Below are 14,125 nucleotides of genomic sequence, written 5' to 3'. Positions count from 1 at the left end.
ACCAGGGTGGCTCCCCTCCGTGAATCCCTCCACTGGCTTCCTATCCAGTCCAGAATCAGATTCAAGATATTGTGTCTGACCTACAAATCCGTCCACAAAACCTGTCCAACCTACATTCATCTTCTCAGAGATACACACCAAACCGCTCACTCCGCTCCTCCAATGAACTTCGCCTGACCGTCCCCCGCATCACCCAGTCCCATACACGCCTCCAGGACTTCTCAAGAGCCGTTCCAACACTATGGAACTCCCTACCTCCACCCATTAGGGCAGCCCCCTCCTTCAACACCTCTAAGAAGGCCCTCAAAACTCACCTTTTCACTCTGGCCTACCACCCCTCACAAGCGCTCTAAACACACAGCTGAACTCTGGTCCCCTACCTCTCGTGTCCCTACCTCTCCCTCTAGATTGTAAGCCTTCGGGCAGGGTCCTCCTCCTTTTGTGTCCTACCTGATCATGCTCCTCCATTACTGTGCACCCATGCTAGGCATCTGAGTGAACCTAACTTGCCTAATCTCCATGCTCCATCCAGTGACTGACTAAGCATTACCTTGTACTCATACTGTGCTGTGTGATCTGATCGTTCTTGTATCCTGTATTGTCATATTGCTGTATGTCACCCCTAAATATTGTCTGTAACCTAAATTAATGTCCAGCGCTGCGTAATATGTTGGCACTTTATAAATACAATTAATAATAATATTGTTGTACATTTATATTGCATTTTCATCTTCCACAGTGATTTACAGCGTATATAGTCTTGTTCATTATCTTTCCCTCAGACGTGCTCAGTCACAATCTCATTGCTACCATAGTTGTAGCCTAATGTGTCTTCTATAGTTTAAGGTCTATTTTGGCCAGAACCATTTTACTTATGCTTTTGATATGTGGGAGGAAAGTTCAAGCTGCATTGCATGAACAAGGGCAGAGTTCCAAACGGAAAACTGTAGTCAATAAAGATAATTTTTATCGAACAGTGCCGGATCCAGTGTGGAGGTTTAATATTTATTTATTTGCATTTCATTGATCATCCCTATTGGGCTCCAAGAAGGAGTCTGAAAGTCCAGACCACACCCATTCCTGTGGTGCTGTCCTGGAAGAGAGAGATGCTGGCAGACTAAAAAGACAGCTCTCATACAAGGCCTGTTTTACCAAGCAAGACAAGTGCCAAAAAACAAAAAACGAGCAAATATAGATCAGATACCTGAAGCAACCAATCACATTACAGCTGTTAAGTGAAACAAGGATTCTGACTGGCTGCCCTGTGCATTTACTCCCGTTGTTCTTTGCAGTTGCCATGGCAAATTGGCTCCAATGTGCCTGAAGAGTACTGAGACAAACCTACTATGTAAGGAAGTCACATGACCACTAGATCATCCTGCCTCTCTGTGCGGCTCCTCCCCCATACCATAACCATGCAGATGCTGCACATGACCTATATGAAAGGGTTTAGTAAAGGTAGCCACTAATGATCCAATCTTTTTCATCCAATTTTACCAAGTCTATGTAGTATAAGGGTAAATTGAGTGAATATATTGAATGGATAGGCAGTTCCTTATATTACATAAAAATGCTAAAATTGGTTGATAAAAATTGGATCATTAGTGGCCACCTTTAAATGGTAAGTGTCATAGCTTGAGTTTAAAAAAAAATACATTTTTGTAAAGCACAGTAGTTGCAATGTTACTTGAATTTACTTGCGTACACAATATAAATCCCAGCTCCATTGCAGTGACTTTGCCGTAGCTGCCCTGGAGTTGCTGTGTGACATATAAGCCTGAAAATGGCTGTATCCATGCGAGTCCAATCACTCGGCTATCTTATTCTGTGACAAATTCCCCTCCAAGGCACAAGTGAAACATGGACGTCTCTCAGCAAATGCTGCAGCTGTGCTGAACGTGACAACAAAGTACTCTTCATTTTACATTATAGAACACTTGTTGTAAGAGAAACCTAGCGGAGCCACTCTCTGGAGGACATTGTTCTCTGGGTGTCGTGCTGAGCCCCTGGTTGTAACATTCTCCGTCACGCACTAAGATTAATAAATATGCAGATGAGGTATGGGAACACCTGATCTGTACGCTTCATCACCTCTCCTGGTTAACAGGGTGACCCAGAACCACTAGGAAAGTATAGGGGACTAGAAGGGACCAAAAAGCCCTCCTACTAGCGGATCCGAGATGAAAAACTAACTATAACAAGTAACTTGTCTATATATCTTATCTAAAGTTTTAGATGGTTTACACAGCAAATCTAGCTGCAAACAGTTTTAATAGAATATGTTTATTTATTCCTGTGATACAATGACAGCAGCTATGTTGTTTGTAAACATTACACAGAGGCAGGCTTATCTGTATCTTGAGCCATCAGCCTAATCCCCTCTCCTCCTCCCTCCTCCCCTCTGCCTCTGAAATCAATGGCTAGTAACACCTCCCCCTCCTCCTGCCCAGATTGAGCTCCCATGAGCCCTTGCTACTGTCTGAAAGTGCCTTGGCTCTCTGAAAACCTGTGGGCGTGGCTTTTTTTTAGTTTATAGGGAATTAGAGTATTAAAACAAAAACAAAAAAGTATTTGGCTTGAGGAATGCCCTATAAACAATAGGAAAGGAGCACAATTATGCAATGTGTAAATGTTCACCTCGGATCCACCAGGCTGTTTTAAGTAAAATAAGTGCTACTTACCCGGGGCTTCCTCCCCAAGCTCCCAGCATGTCCCTCGCCAAAGCTCTGCAATCAGCTGTTCGCCGCAGCTCCCTCCCTGTCCCCGGCGATAACGTCAGGTCGGCCTGTACTGCGCCTGCGCGAGCGCTGCTGTCAATCACCGCCGCGTGGACCGGAGCGGACTGAGCAGGCGGAGTATTTCTGTGCCTGCGCAGTATGCTCCAGTCCACATGGCGGTGATTGATGGCGGTGATTGACAGCGCCACTTGCGCAGGCGCAGTACAGGCCGACCTGGAGGTCAGCCTGACGTCATTGCCGGGGACCGGAAGGGAGCTGCGGCGAATGGCTGCGTACCGAGCTGCTGCGAGGGACGTGCTGGGAGCTTGGGGTTGGAGGAAGCCCAGGGTATGAAGCACCTATTTTACTTAAAACAGCCTGATAACTCCTTTAACCTCCCTGGCGGTAAGCCCGAGCTGAGCTCGGGCTATGCCGCGCAGGGGGAGATCTCAGCCCCTGGTGGGGCGATTTTTATACTGTAAATTGCTGTGCGCGCAGCCAGCACTTTGCTAGCCGCGCGCACAGCTTGATCGCCGCCGCTCTGCGGCGATCGGCCGCACGCAGCGGCGAAAGAGGGCCCTCCCCCGCCAGAGCCCTGCGCTGCCCGGACCAATGAGTTCCGGGCAGCGCTATGGGCTGGATCGGAGGTGTCTGACGTCAGGACGTCGGTTGACGTCCATGACGTCATCCCGATCGTCGCCATGGCGACAGGAGAAGCCAAACAGGGGAACGCGTTATATACGCGTTCCCCTGTTTGCTATAGATGCCGGCGACGATCGCACTAGAGGGACACATGCGCCCTCTAGTGGTGTTTCATGTAGCTACCACTCTGGTAGCTTTACATGAAACAAAAAAAAATTAAAAAAAAAAGGATTTTTGCCAATTTGGCAAAAAAAATTAACCGCCAGGGAGGTTAAAGGAAAATCTAAAGCGAAAAATCTTATGATATAATGAATTGTATGTGTAGTACTGATAATAAATAGAACATTAATAGCAAAGAAAAGAGTTTTATTTTTATTTTCAGTTATATAGCTTTTTAACATTGCATCATGCGGTTTTAAAACCACGCTCTGTCTTAGCTATAAAACAAAGCAGAAATAATGAACCTTTGAACTTTCCTTCAGTAAACCTTATCTCAAGCTGTCTCTCACTGTTTCTTGCTGTTTAAGTGCTCCAGAAAACAGGACTGTATTCCACCCAGCGGGTCTAAGAGCTCAGAGAAGCTCTCTTGCATACATAACAATTAAATTTTTTGAACCCTTCCTGTACTGGAAAACAATATGAGACTCTTTTCTTTGCTACTAATGTTCCATTTCTTAGCTGAACTCCACATACAATTCATTATCTCATAAGTTTATTTTTGCTTCAGGCTTGCTTTAACCACTTGCCGACCACCCATAGCCAATTGGTGGCGGCAAAGTGGCACCCCCAGGACCGCGTAACGCCAATTGGCGGTGGCACCTGGGGGACTGAATGACGGGGGATCGCGCGCAGTAATGTGCGTGCATCCACCGGCATTAGGCTCCAACAACCCGCCGGCCAATTAGCAGCGCCGGCGGGTTGTTAACCCCTCATCTGCCGCAAAGCAAGCGTATAATACGCTTTGTAATGTATACAAAGCGTATTATACAGGCTGCCTCCTGCCCTGGCGGTCCCAGTGATCGAGTGACCACCAGGGCAGGAGGCAGCCCCCCTAGTACACACACACTAGGTGTATTTTTACACATACCCATGCTGGGTGAGAGAAATATCTCTGTAAATGGACAAAAAAAAATCAAAAAATTGTCATTTACGGAGATATTTCTCCCACCCAGCATGGGTATGTGTAAAAATACACCCCAAAACACATTATACTACTTCTCTTGAGTACGGCAATACCACATGTGTGACACGTTTTTTGCAGCATAGGTGCGCTAAGGGGCCCAAAGTCCAATGAGTACCTTTAGGATTTCACAGATCATTTTGAGGCATTTGGTTTCAAGACTACTCCTCACGGTTTAGGGCCCCTAAAATGCCAGGGCAGTATAGGAACCCCACAAGTGACCTCATTTTAGAAAGAAGACACCCCAAGGTATTCCGTTAGGAGTATGGTGAGTTCATAGAAGATTTTATTTTTTGTCACAAGTTAGTGGAAAATGACACTTTGTGAAAAAAAAAAACAATAAAAATCAATTTCCGCTAACTTATGACAAAAAATAAAATCTTCTATTAACTCACCATACTCCTAACGGAATACCTTGGGGTGTCTTCTTTCTAAAATGGGGTCACTTGTGGGGTTCCTATACTGCCCTGGCATTTTAGGAGCGCTAAACCGTGAGGAGTAATCTAGAAACCAAATGCCTCAAAATGGCCTGTGAAATCCTAAAGGTACTCCTAGGACTTTGGGCCCCTTAGCGCACCTAGGCTGCAAAAAAGTGTCACACATGTGGTATCGCCGTACTCAGGAGAAGTAGTATAATGTGTTTTGGGGTGTATTTTTACACATACCCATGCTGGGTGGGAGAAATATCTCTGTAAATAGACAATAGTGTAAAAAAAAAAAAAATCAAAAAAATCTAATTTACAGAGATATTTCTCCCACCCAGCATGGGTATTTGTAAAAATATACCCCAAAACACATTATACTATTTCTCCCGAGTACGGCGATACCACATGTGTCACAGGTTTTTGCAGCTTAACTGCGCTAAGGGGCCCAAAGTCCTATGAGCACCTTTAGGCTTTACAGAGGTGCTTACAATTTAGCACCCCCCAAAATGCCAGGACAGTAAACACACCCCACAAATGACCCCATTTTGGAAAGTAGACACCCCAAAGTATTCAGAGAGGGGCATGGTCAGTCCGTGGCAGATTTCTTTTTTTTTTTTTTTTGTCACAAGTTAGCAGAAATGGAAACTTTTTTTTATTTTTGTCACAAAGGCCCTAACTTGTGACAAAAAATAAAATCTTCTATGAACTCACCATGCCTCTTAGGCCTGAAACACACCAGAGGAGTTTTTCTGAGCGTTTTGAGTTTTTAAATCTGCTGCTAATGTTATCCTATGTGTCTGTGCACACTGGAGCGGTGAGGTTTTGTAAAAAACCCCATAGCATTACATTGGGAAGAGGTTTTGAAACCTCTAAAAGCTCTTCCCAATGTAATGCTATGGGGATTTTTACAAAACCTCATTGCTCCAGTGTGCACAGACACATAGAATAACATTAGCAGCAGATTTAAAAACTCAAAACGCTCAGAAAAACTCCTCTGGTGTGTTTCAGGCCTTAGTGAATACTTTGGGATGTCTTCTTTCCAAAATGGGGTCATTTGGGGGGGTTTAATACCATCCTGGAATTCTAGCACCTCATGAAACATGACAGGTGGTCAGAAAAGTCATAGATGCTTCAAAATGGGAAAATTCACTTTTGGCACCATAGTTTGTAAACGCTATAACTTTTACCCAAACCAATAAATATACACTGAATGGATTTTTTTTAATCAAAGACAAGTAGCACAATAAATTTGGACAAAAATGTATGTAGAAATTTTACTTTATTTGAAAAATGTCAGCACAGAAAGTTAAAAAAAATCATATTTTTGGCAAAATGAATGTCTTTTTTGATGAATATAATAAAAACGAACAATCACAGCAGCAATCAATTATCACCAAAAGAAAGCTGTATTAAGTGACAAGAAAAGGAGGGAAAATTCATTTAGATAGTAGGTTGTATGACCGAGCAATAAACTGTTAAAGCTGCAGTGGTCTGAATGGAAAAAAGGGTGGTCCTTAAAGGGGAACTGAAGAGGTATATGGAGGCTGTCATGTTTATTTCCTTTTAGACAATACCAGTTGCCTGGCAGCCCTGCTGATCCTCTGCCTCTAATACTATTAGCCATAGCCCCTGAACAAGCATGCAGCAGATCAGGTGTTTCAGTGGTTCAGACTTATAAGTCTGATCTGACAAGACTAGCTGCATGCTTGTTTCTGGTTTTAATCAGATACTACTGTAGAGAAATAGACCAGCAGGGCTGCCAGGCAACTGGTATTGATTAAAAGGAAATACACATGACAGCCTCCATATACCTCTCTCTTCAGGTACCCTTTAAGGGGTTTTATGACTGCAGACCTTGATTGGTTAAAGGAATACTGTAGGGGGAAAAAAAGAGTTGAACTTACCTGGGGCTTCTAATGGTCCCCTGCAGACGTCCTGTGCCTGCGCAATCACTCACCGATGCTCCGGCCCCGCCTCCAGTTCACTTCCAGAATTTCCGACTTTAAAGTCTCAAAACCACTGCGCTTGTGCGGCCGCACCCTAGCTCCCACTGACATCACCGGGAGCATACTGCACAGGCACTGTATGGTCTCGCCTGCGCAGTACGCTCCCAGGAAAGTCAGCGAGGGTGCGGCCGCAAAAGCGCAGTGGTTTTGCAAATTTAAAGTTGCAAATTTTGGAAGTAAACCGGAGACAGGGACCGGAGCATCGGTGAGTGGCTGCGCAGGCACAGGACGTCTGCGGGGGACCCTTAGCAGCACCAGGTAAGTTCAACTCCCCAACCCCCCCCCCGCTTACCCCTAACAAAATTTACCTTCTTAAAAAAGAAGGAAGCTTGCAATAATTCAGCTATAAGAGAACATTTGTGTGTGTGGGGTTGAAGTGGCTTTGTAATATTTAAAGCTATAGGCGGTTCTGGATGCCTGCCTGGCTTACAGGGGCGAAAAGAGATAATTTTCATATCCAGTAGTGGTGCATTGTGGGTAACCACAAATATTCACTTATAGCTGAATTATTGCAAGTTTCCTTCTGTTTTAAGAAGGCAAATCTCACCATGCATTGCTTATTAGTAGGAGGGCCTTACGGTCTCTATTATCCCCCTATACAGTCCTAGTGGTTTGGGTCACCCAGAGCTGCTTGGTTACTCTGCTGTACTGGTCCAAGCCCTATCCCATACAGCCATATCAATCCCTGCCATGTACTGATGAGGGTCAAAAGTCTGAAACAGGCTGTCTACATGTGGGATTGATTTGGTTGTGTAATATTTAAAGCTATAGGGTTGCTATACACCAGCGGTTCTAGATGCTTGCCTGGCTTACAGGGGCGAAAAGAGATAATTTGCATATTCATTAGTGGTGCATTATGAGTAACCACAAATGTTCACCTGTAGCTGAATTATTGCAAGTTTCCTTCTGTTTAAGAAGGCAAATTTCACCATTCATGACTACAAAGACTGTACTCTACAGGTGGCCCCTGGCAGAGGGGGAACATTTTTCAAGATGCTTCCTATATTCCTTGTTGGTGTTGCAGCAGTATCCCCTCCAGTGTTCTGCATTCCAGTACAGAGATGACCTCCAGGTAGTTCCATCCACCCCCGTCCCCCAAATAAATCCTGCTTATCTTCACTTTGCAAAGATTTTGTGTCACTCCAAAGTAGGAAACTGGCACTTCATCTTAATCGGCTCTTTTTGACTCCCAAATGGTTGGGTTGAAGTGTAGATTACCGGACAGAGTAACAACAGGATACACTTGTTTCTATACCATAACAAATGGTGTGAGTGTTAGAGTTCATTGTTCCCTGGCAACATTGATGCAGAAAGTGTGTTCCCTTTTATTAAGGTTCTGACCCTCAAATATGCATGCAATCAAAGTTTGATGCCCAAGTGTCTGAATGACATGGATTAGCATAGGGATTTCAGTTTTCTAATGTGGGATATCCTCCATTTTTAGCATTAGTGGTTTTTATCACTGTCTGACACAGTTTGTGAGGCAAAGAGGTTAATATTGATATGTGGCAATCCTGGAGAGAAGGGGAGGTGGGTGCTTAAAGGACACCTAACTGAAAGGGATATGGAAGCTGCCATGTTTATTTCCCTTTAAGCTACACAAATTGCCTGGCTGTCCGGTTGATCCTTTGCCTCTAATACTTTTAGCCATAGACCCTGAAAAAGCATGCAGATCAGATGTTTCTGACTGAAGTCCTGCTTGGACTTCAGTTGCAAGCTGCATGCTTGTTTCAGGTGTGAGATTCAGACACTACTGCAGCCAAAGAGATCAGCAGGACTGCCAGACAACTGGTATGATTTAAAAGGAAATACATATGACAGCCTCCTTATCACTCTCAGTCCAGGTGTCTTTTCCAGGGTTCCTTGTGCACGTTAAAATGCTGCCTGTAACTACATTGGGATATGCCTGAAAATTCCACTTGAAAGTTTCAGTAAAATCATTCTTGGCTTCACTGCTTTTAGAATGGAAACGATCAAGTCTGGGGACTCAATGCCAAACTGCCTGTGCATAGGTGGGAGGGATCAAGATCCATTCACTGTCCTAAAACAGTCATGCCTGTGTGAGAAATGCATGTTCTAGGCAAAGGTATACATTACCAGCTACATTTCTCATATATTTCATTTGTGAAAGTAAAAAATCCTGGTGGATGCCTTAGGCCTCTTTTCCACGGGCAGCTGATAGGCAGTGAAAAGCCTGTCAAACTCTCACAACTGCTCACTGCTGCTGCCTGGTAACTGCTCGCTGCTGCCTGGTAACTGCTTGCTGAGCACACAGTTCAACTACTCGTGGAAAAGAGGCCTTCATAATTTATATACATTTATAATGTCATCTCCTAATAAGCTAGACCTAAAACTGATGGTGGCAGGAGTTAATATTTGACACGTTGTTGAGGCCAGTGTGGACTTTTTTTGTGTAAATAAATAAAAATATAAATGCCATTAAAATATTTAATAAAAGCCCTTTTCTTTTACACAGAACTACAAATCTGTTAAGGAAGTTTTGGTATCGTTTGGGAGGCGCGTCTTATGCTATCCTCTTTATAGAAGCTTCTATCTAGTGACCAGAGCCGTACGCGATGTGATCTCGCTACTCAGACTAGGTATGTTTTTTTTTTTCTTCTTCTTTTCTTTAAGTTCTATAATCTGGCTGGCAATTGATGTGCTGACACAGCGCATTCATTGCAGACTGGCCTATACTGTAAGCATTGTGCAGCAACTTATACATTATATACTGTGACTGCCATGCCCGTGTCTTGAAAATGGTGTCAAATAATATAACCATATCACATCATTGATCAGGACCCCATTTTAAATTGCTTTACACCCGCTTACTTATAAAAGTACTACCTCTTTAAGCTGCTGATAAATATTAAAGGACGAGTAAGGCTGGTTTCACAGTGGGACGTTACAGGCGCACGTTAGAGCAGCCTGTAACGCAGCCCACCGCACAGTAATGAAAAATCAATGGGGCTGTTCACAGTGCCCACGTTGCGTTACATTGTAACGCTGCGTCACAAGTCAACGTACTGCATGCAGTACTTTAGATGCGGCTGAGCCGCGTTAGACTGCTTGCACATGCTCAGTAATCTTGTGGAGGAGCGGAGAGCGGCCAGGCACATGGCTAACTAATATGCACTGCACGTTACTTCCTGGAGCGGCCGCTCTGTGCGGCGATTGGCCGGCGGGACCACGTGATGCCGCATGCACACAAGAGTGCGCATCACGGGATCACTGACGCCAGAGTGAGCTGCACAACGCGGCTCACTCTGACGTCCAGATCCAGCACCACCAGGCGTTCCGTTAGGGGGACGTTATGCGACCTTAACGCCCCCTCTAACGCAACGTCCTGGTGTGAAATTAGCCTAATCCTATACTGGGACATGAAACCCTTCACCTGTTTGTGTGCGCCCTGTCGCCTGACACTTGGGACTGTACACATCTTAAAGTGAATGCAGAAACACTTGTGAACTTAAAAGTTGTATGTGAGCTCTCCTTATAGACACAATACCACACATGTACTTTGTTTGCAGAATTTGGTCCGCACTGCTGACACATTACCTAATCTATCGCCACCTTCTAATGTAAATCATTTTATCTCCATGAAGCTTAAAGGTGGCCATACATCTGTCTGATCGGAGAGAGATCTGTTGGCCGCCATAAACCGCAGGCCATCGGTTTCAGTATGAAATCTTTCGGGAATCGGCCTTGAGACGCTACCACTGGCCACTGTCCACCTGATATTTTATGTATAACCCCCGAAGCCCGTGCAGTTATATTTTACCTGTCCTCTGTCAGTACTTCCGCATTTGTACCCCCATGTGGATGCTGGCGTTTTAGCACATGCCCCATGTGCCCTGCATGACGCCGATACACGCGCCTCACATGCTATATGCCGTTAGTCAAGTCTGGCCCGAATGCGAAAATAGGGCACGGACACTCAGCATGGATGGAGCACAGGTAAAGTATAACAGCACGGGCAGCAGAGGGGACATAAAACATAAACCACTTAAGGACCACGGGCTTAAACCCCCCCAGTGACAAGGCCATTTATTAGTAATTGGGCCACTACAACTTTATTGCAGCTTTAAGGCCTCGCTGCAGGGCCGTAAAACTCGGCACACAAGTGTCCCTCCCCTCCCCCCCCTTTTCTGCCCACCAACAGAGCTCTTGTCTTTTTTTTTTTTTTTAAATAGATTTAGCTCTTTTTTTTTAAACCCTCCCTCCCCCCTGCCAGCCAATCAGTGCGATTGGCTGTCATAGGCTTCAGCCTATGACAGCGGATCGCTGTCTTGCCGCCCAGGGGGACAGCTGTGTCACAAGGCTGTCCCCAACACAGCGCTGCTATAGATCACAGCGCTGTACATATTAAATATACGGCGGTTTCGTCTAACAATTACCTAGTGGCAATCACTGCTGGGAGACTGATGACAGAGCGGAGTTCCATCATTCAATTGGAGATGCGCACCCATTGGTGAGTGCGATATCCTGCAAAACACGCCTCCTGGATTGCACGTCGGTCAGTGTTAGGCGGTCCTAGGGCTGCGCCGGGTCCACCCCGGTTGGCGTGGAGCGGTCGTTAAAAGGTTAAGGGGGACATCGATTTGGGGTTTCTGATGCGTTCATTCGGGATTATCGCACACTGTTACTGCCACGCACCCAATTGAGCATGGCAAAATAGCTTCTTACCTTTCCCAGTGGGTGTGCTCCTGCGCACCGCTCTGCGCACTCCCGAATTTGTCCTCGCAGGAGCACCTCTTTTCCGTAACGCAGAGAGGCGCACCTAAATGGTCAAAGTCGGGAGTGTGCAGAGCCATGAACTGCCATTGGAGCGCGCCCGCTCAGCTCCATGGGGCCATTGCCCAGGTTGCAAGGCTTCATTCACATAGGCATTTGCCTGGCATTTTCCCATCTGGTTTAAAAAGCCAGGAATACTCTTGGAACTTTACTTTTACAAATCTACAGTTAAGCGGCCCATACACCTAACGATTTTCCCGCCGATATACAGCAGATTCGATCACTGTGATCGAATCTGCTGTGAAATTGTTGCGCAAACGCTGACAGAACGTTCGATTTTCATCCAAAATCAATTGTTCCCGGCAATCGACGACCAACGCAATACAGCGGCAATACATTACCTGATCTGGCCGGTGCGTATCCCCAGTCTCCGCTGTCTTCTTCTCCACTGGCTTCCGGACCGGCTGGCTTCACTTCTTGTCCCGGCAGGAAATTTAAACAGTAGAGCGCCCTCTACTGTTTAAACTTCCCCGGACGTGAAGTGAAGCCAGCCAGTCCGGAACCCAGCAGAGAAGAAGACAGCGGAGACTGGGGATATGCACAGGCCGGATCAGGTAATGTATAGCTGGTGGGGTGTCAGCGGCAGCTCCACAGATTGTGATCGGTTTCATGCTGAAATCGATTCACAATCTGTTTGCAGCCATACGATCCCTCTCTGATCAGATTTGATCAGAGAGGGATCTATCTGTTGGTCGATCTGATGGCAAATCGACCAGTGTATGGCTACCTTAACCGTGAACTCTTTGGCCAGTCATTAGTATTGTGTAATCAGCATTGTGTTTACACAGTGGTAGAAAAACCCACTAGAGCACCTTTTTAAGCGTTTTTGGAGGTTTAAAAATGCTTTCCTAATGTAAGCCTATTGTGCTGAGCCCACTAGACCGATTGCAATTAGGGCTAACTGCAATTGCAGCAAATGCAGCATTTTGTCAGTGTTTGGGTCCAATACAATACTTTAAATTGCTGGAAAATGCACCTCAGATCGCTTACAAAGGCCCCATTCACACCTAAAATCACTAAACGTTTTCCGAGGGTGATTTTTCCACAAAAAAAATCACTGGACAAATTTGCGGTTTTGGAGCGATCACTATTAGTGGTTCTATATATGCTAATGCGATCGCTGCAGAATCGCTAGAAAAATGCTGCAGGCTACGCGTTTGCGTTTCAACTAATCGCTGCAAATTGCAGAACACTTACATGAAAACAGCCGCATAGACTAACATTGCACAATCGCTTTTCAAAACGCTAGCGATTTCCAGCGATGCTGAAATCGCCTGAAGAGCGCTCTAGTGTGACTGGGGCCTAAACACTTACACAAGAGCAAGCGATTGCACTTTGTGATAAATACTTAACTCAGTAGAGGGAAGCCTCTCCAGAGGCTTCCCCTATCCTCCTTCAATGCACCAATACAGTGCTGGGACCCTCTGAACACATTGAACAAGAACTTGTTGAATATGTTCACACGGCCATGCTGTTGTCCATGTATAAGCGAGGCCACACAGTGCAGGCGCAAGGATGGGCCACGCCCACTCAATAGTACAGTGCTGCGTGTGCGCACCTTCTTCCTCCATGCACAAGTGGCTCCTGCAGAGTATGGTGTAGTTGTACACAGACGGGCTGGGCTGTGAAGAAGAGGTTCCCAGCGAGTAGCATTGGGGTGGAGGAGGACTGAAGAAGCCTCTAGATCAGAGGTCACAAACTCACAGTCCGCGGGCCATTTGCGGCCCTCTGTACAATATTTTGTGGCCCGCGCCTGCAAAAGCAAAAGAGACATGGAAGCAAACTATTTTACTTTATAGTTCGCTTCAGTGCTCCCAAGTAATCCACCGCATCCCCACCGCTAAACGAGGGCTGCAGAGCCCCCAAATCCCCCGGGCAAACATCCACGACTGCGCTGAGGGGCAGAGCTTCCAGCTGTAGCTCTGCCTCTCCTGACGTCAATCGCCAACTCTCCCCGCCCCTCTCTGTGAAGGAAGAGTGAGAGGGGCTGGCAGAGGCGGCGATCCTTCCAGGAAATTACTGGCGGATTACCCCCTGGGCGATTTGGGGGCTCTGCAGCCCTCGTTTTGCGGCGGGGACATGGCGGATTACTTGTAATGGGAGCACTGAAGGGAACTATAAGGTAGGACACTTCATGTTTAGAAGAAATAATGAAAACTGTTAATGACATTTGAGGACTTTTTTTTGTGAAATCCTCATCCTGACTTTGCCACCTGCGGCCCCCAGGTAAATTGAGTTCGAGACCCCTGCTCTAGATCATCCCAAGGCTTCCCTCTACTAAGGGAAGTATTTAACTTTAGCATTTTTTTCCCTCACTGGTTTGCATCAAATTGAACTTATCTGCAGCTCATTGACCATTCC

The 14,125-nt window shown here is 45.8% G+C and overlaps 1 protein-coding gene and 1 long non-coding RNA gene across 7 annotated transcripts in view; one reads left to right on the top strand and one right to left on the bottom strand.

Annotated features, from left to right (window-relative positions):
• LOC137532944 (uncharacterized) overlaps positions 1-1,340 on the bottom strand; it is a 36,629-nt gene extending 35,289 nt beyond the window's left edge. The window contains exon 1 of the long non-coding RNA XR_011024081.1: positions 1,205-1,340. This is a non-coding gene — a long non-coding RNA (uncharacterized lncRNA). The remainder of the gene's footprint in view (positions 1-1,204) is intronic.
• Positions 1-14,125, top strand: part of SHQ1 (SHQ1, H/ACA ribonucleoprotein assembly factor) — a 215,177-nt gene that overhangs the window by 107,429 nt on the left and 93,623 nt on the right. For all 6 annotated transcript variants that reach the window (XM_068253995.1, XM_068253993.1, XM_068253990.1 and 3 more), the window contains exon 10: positions 9,447-9,570. In XM_068253995.1, coding sequence (XP_068110096.1) covers positions 9,447-9,570 — 124 coding nt within the window. The remainder of the gene's footprint in view (positions 1-9,446; positions 9,571-14,125) is intronic.

The sequence above is a fragment of the Hyperolius riggenbachi genome, chromosome 9 (genome assembly GCF_040937935.1).
Source record: "Hyperolius riggenbachi isolate aHypRig1 chromosome 9, aHypRig1.pri, whole genome shotgun sequence".
Taxonomy (NCBI): Eukaryota; Metazoa; Chordata; class Amphibia; order Anura; family Hyperoliidae; genus Hyperolius; species Hyperolius riggenbachi.
Note: the sequence above shows the minus strand (reverse complement) of the source record. Positions and strands in the feature narration are given on the sequence as shown.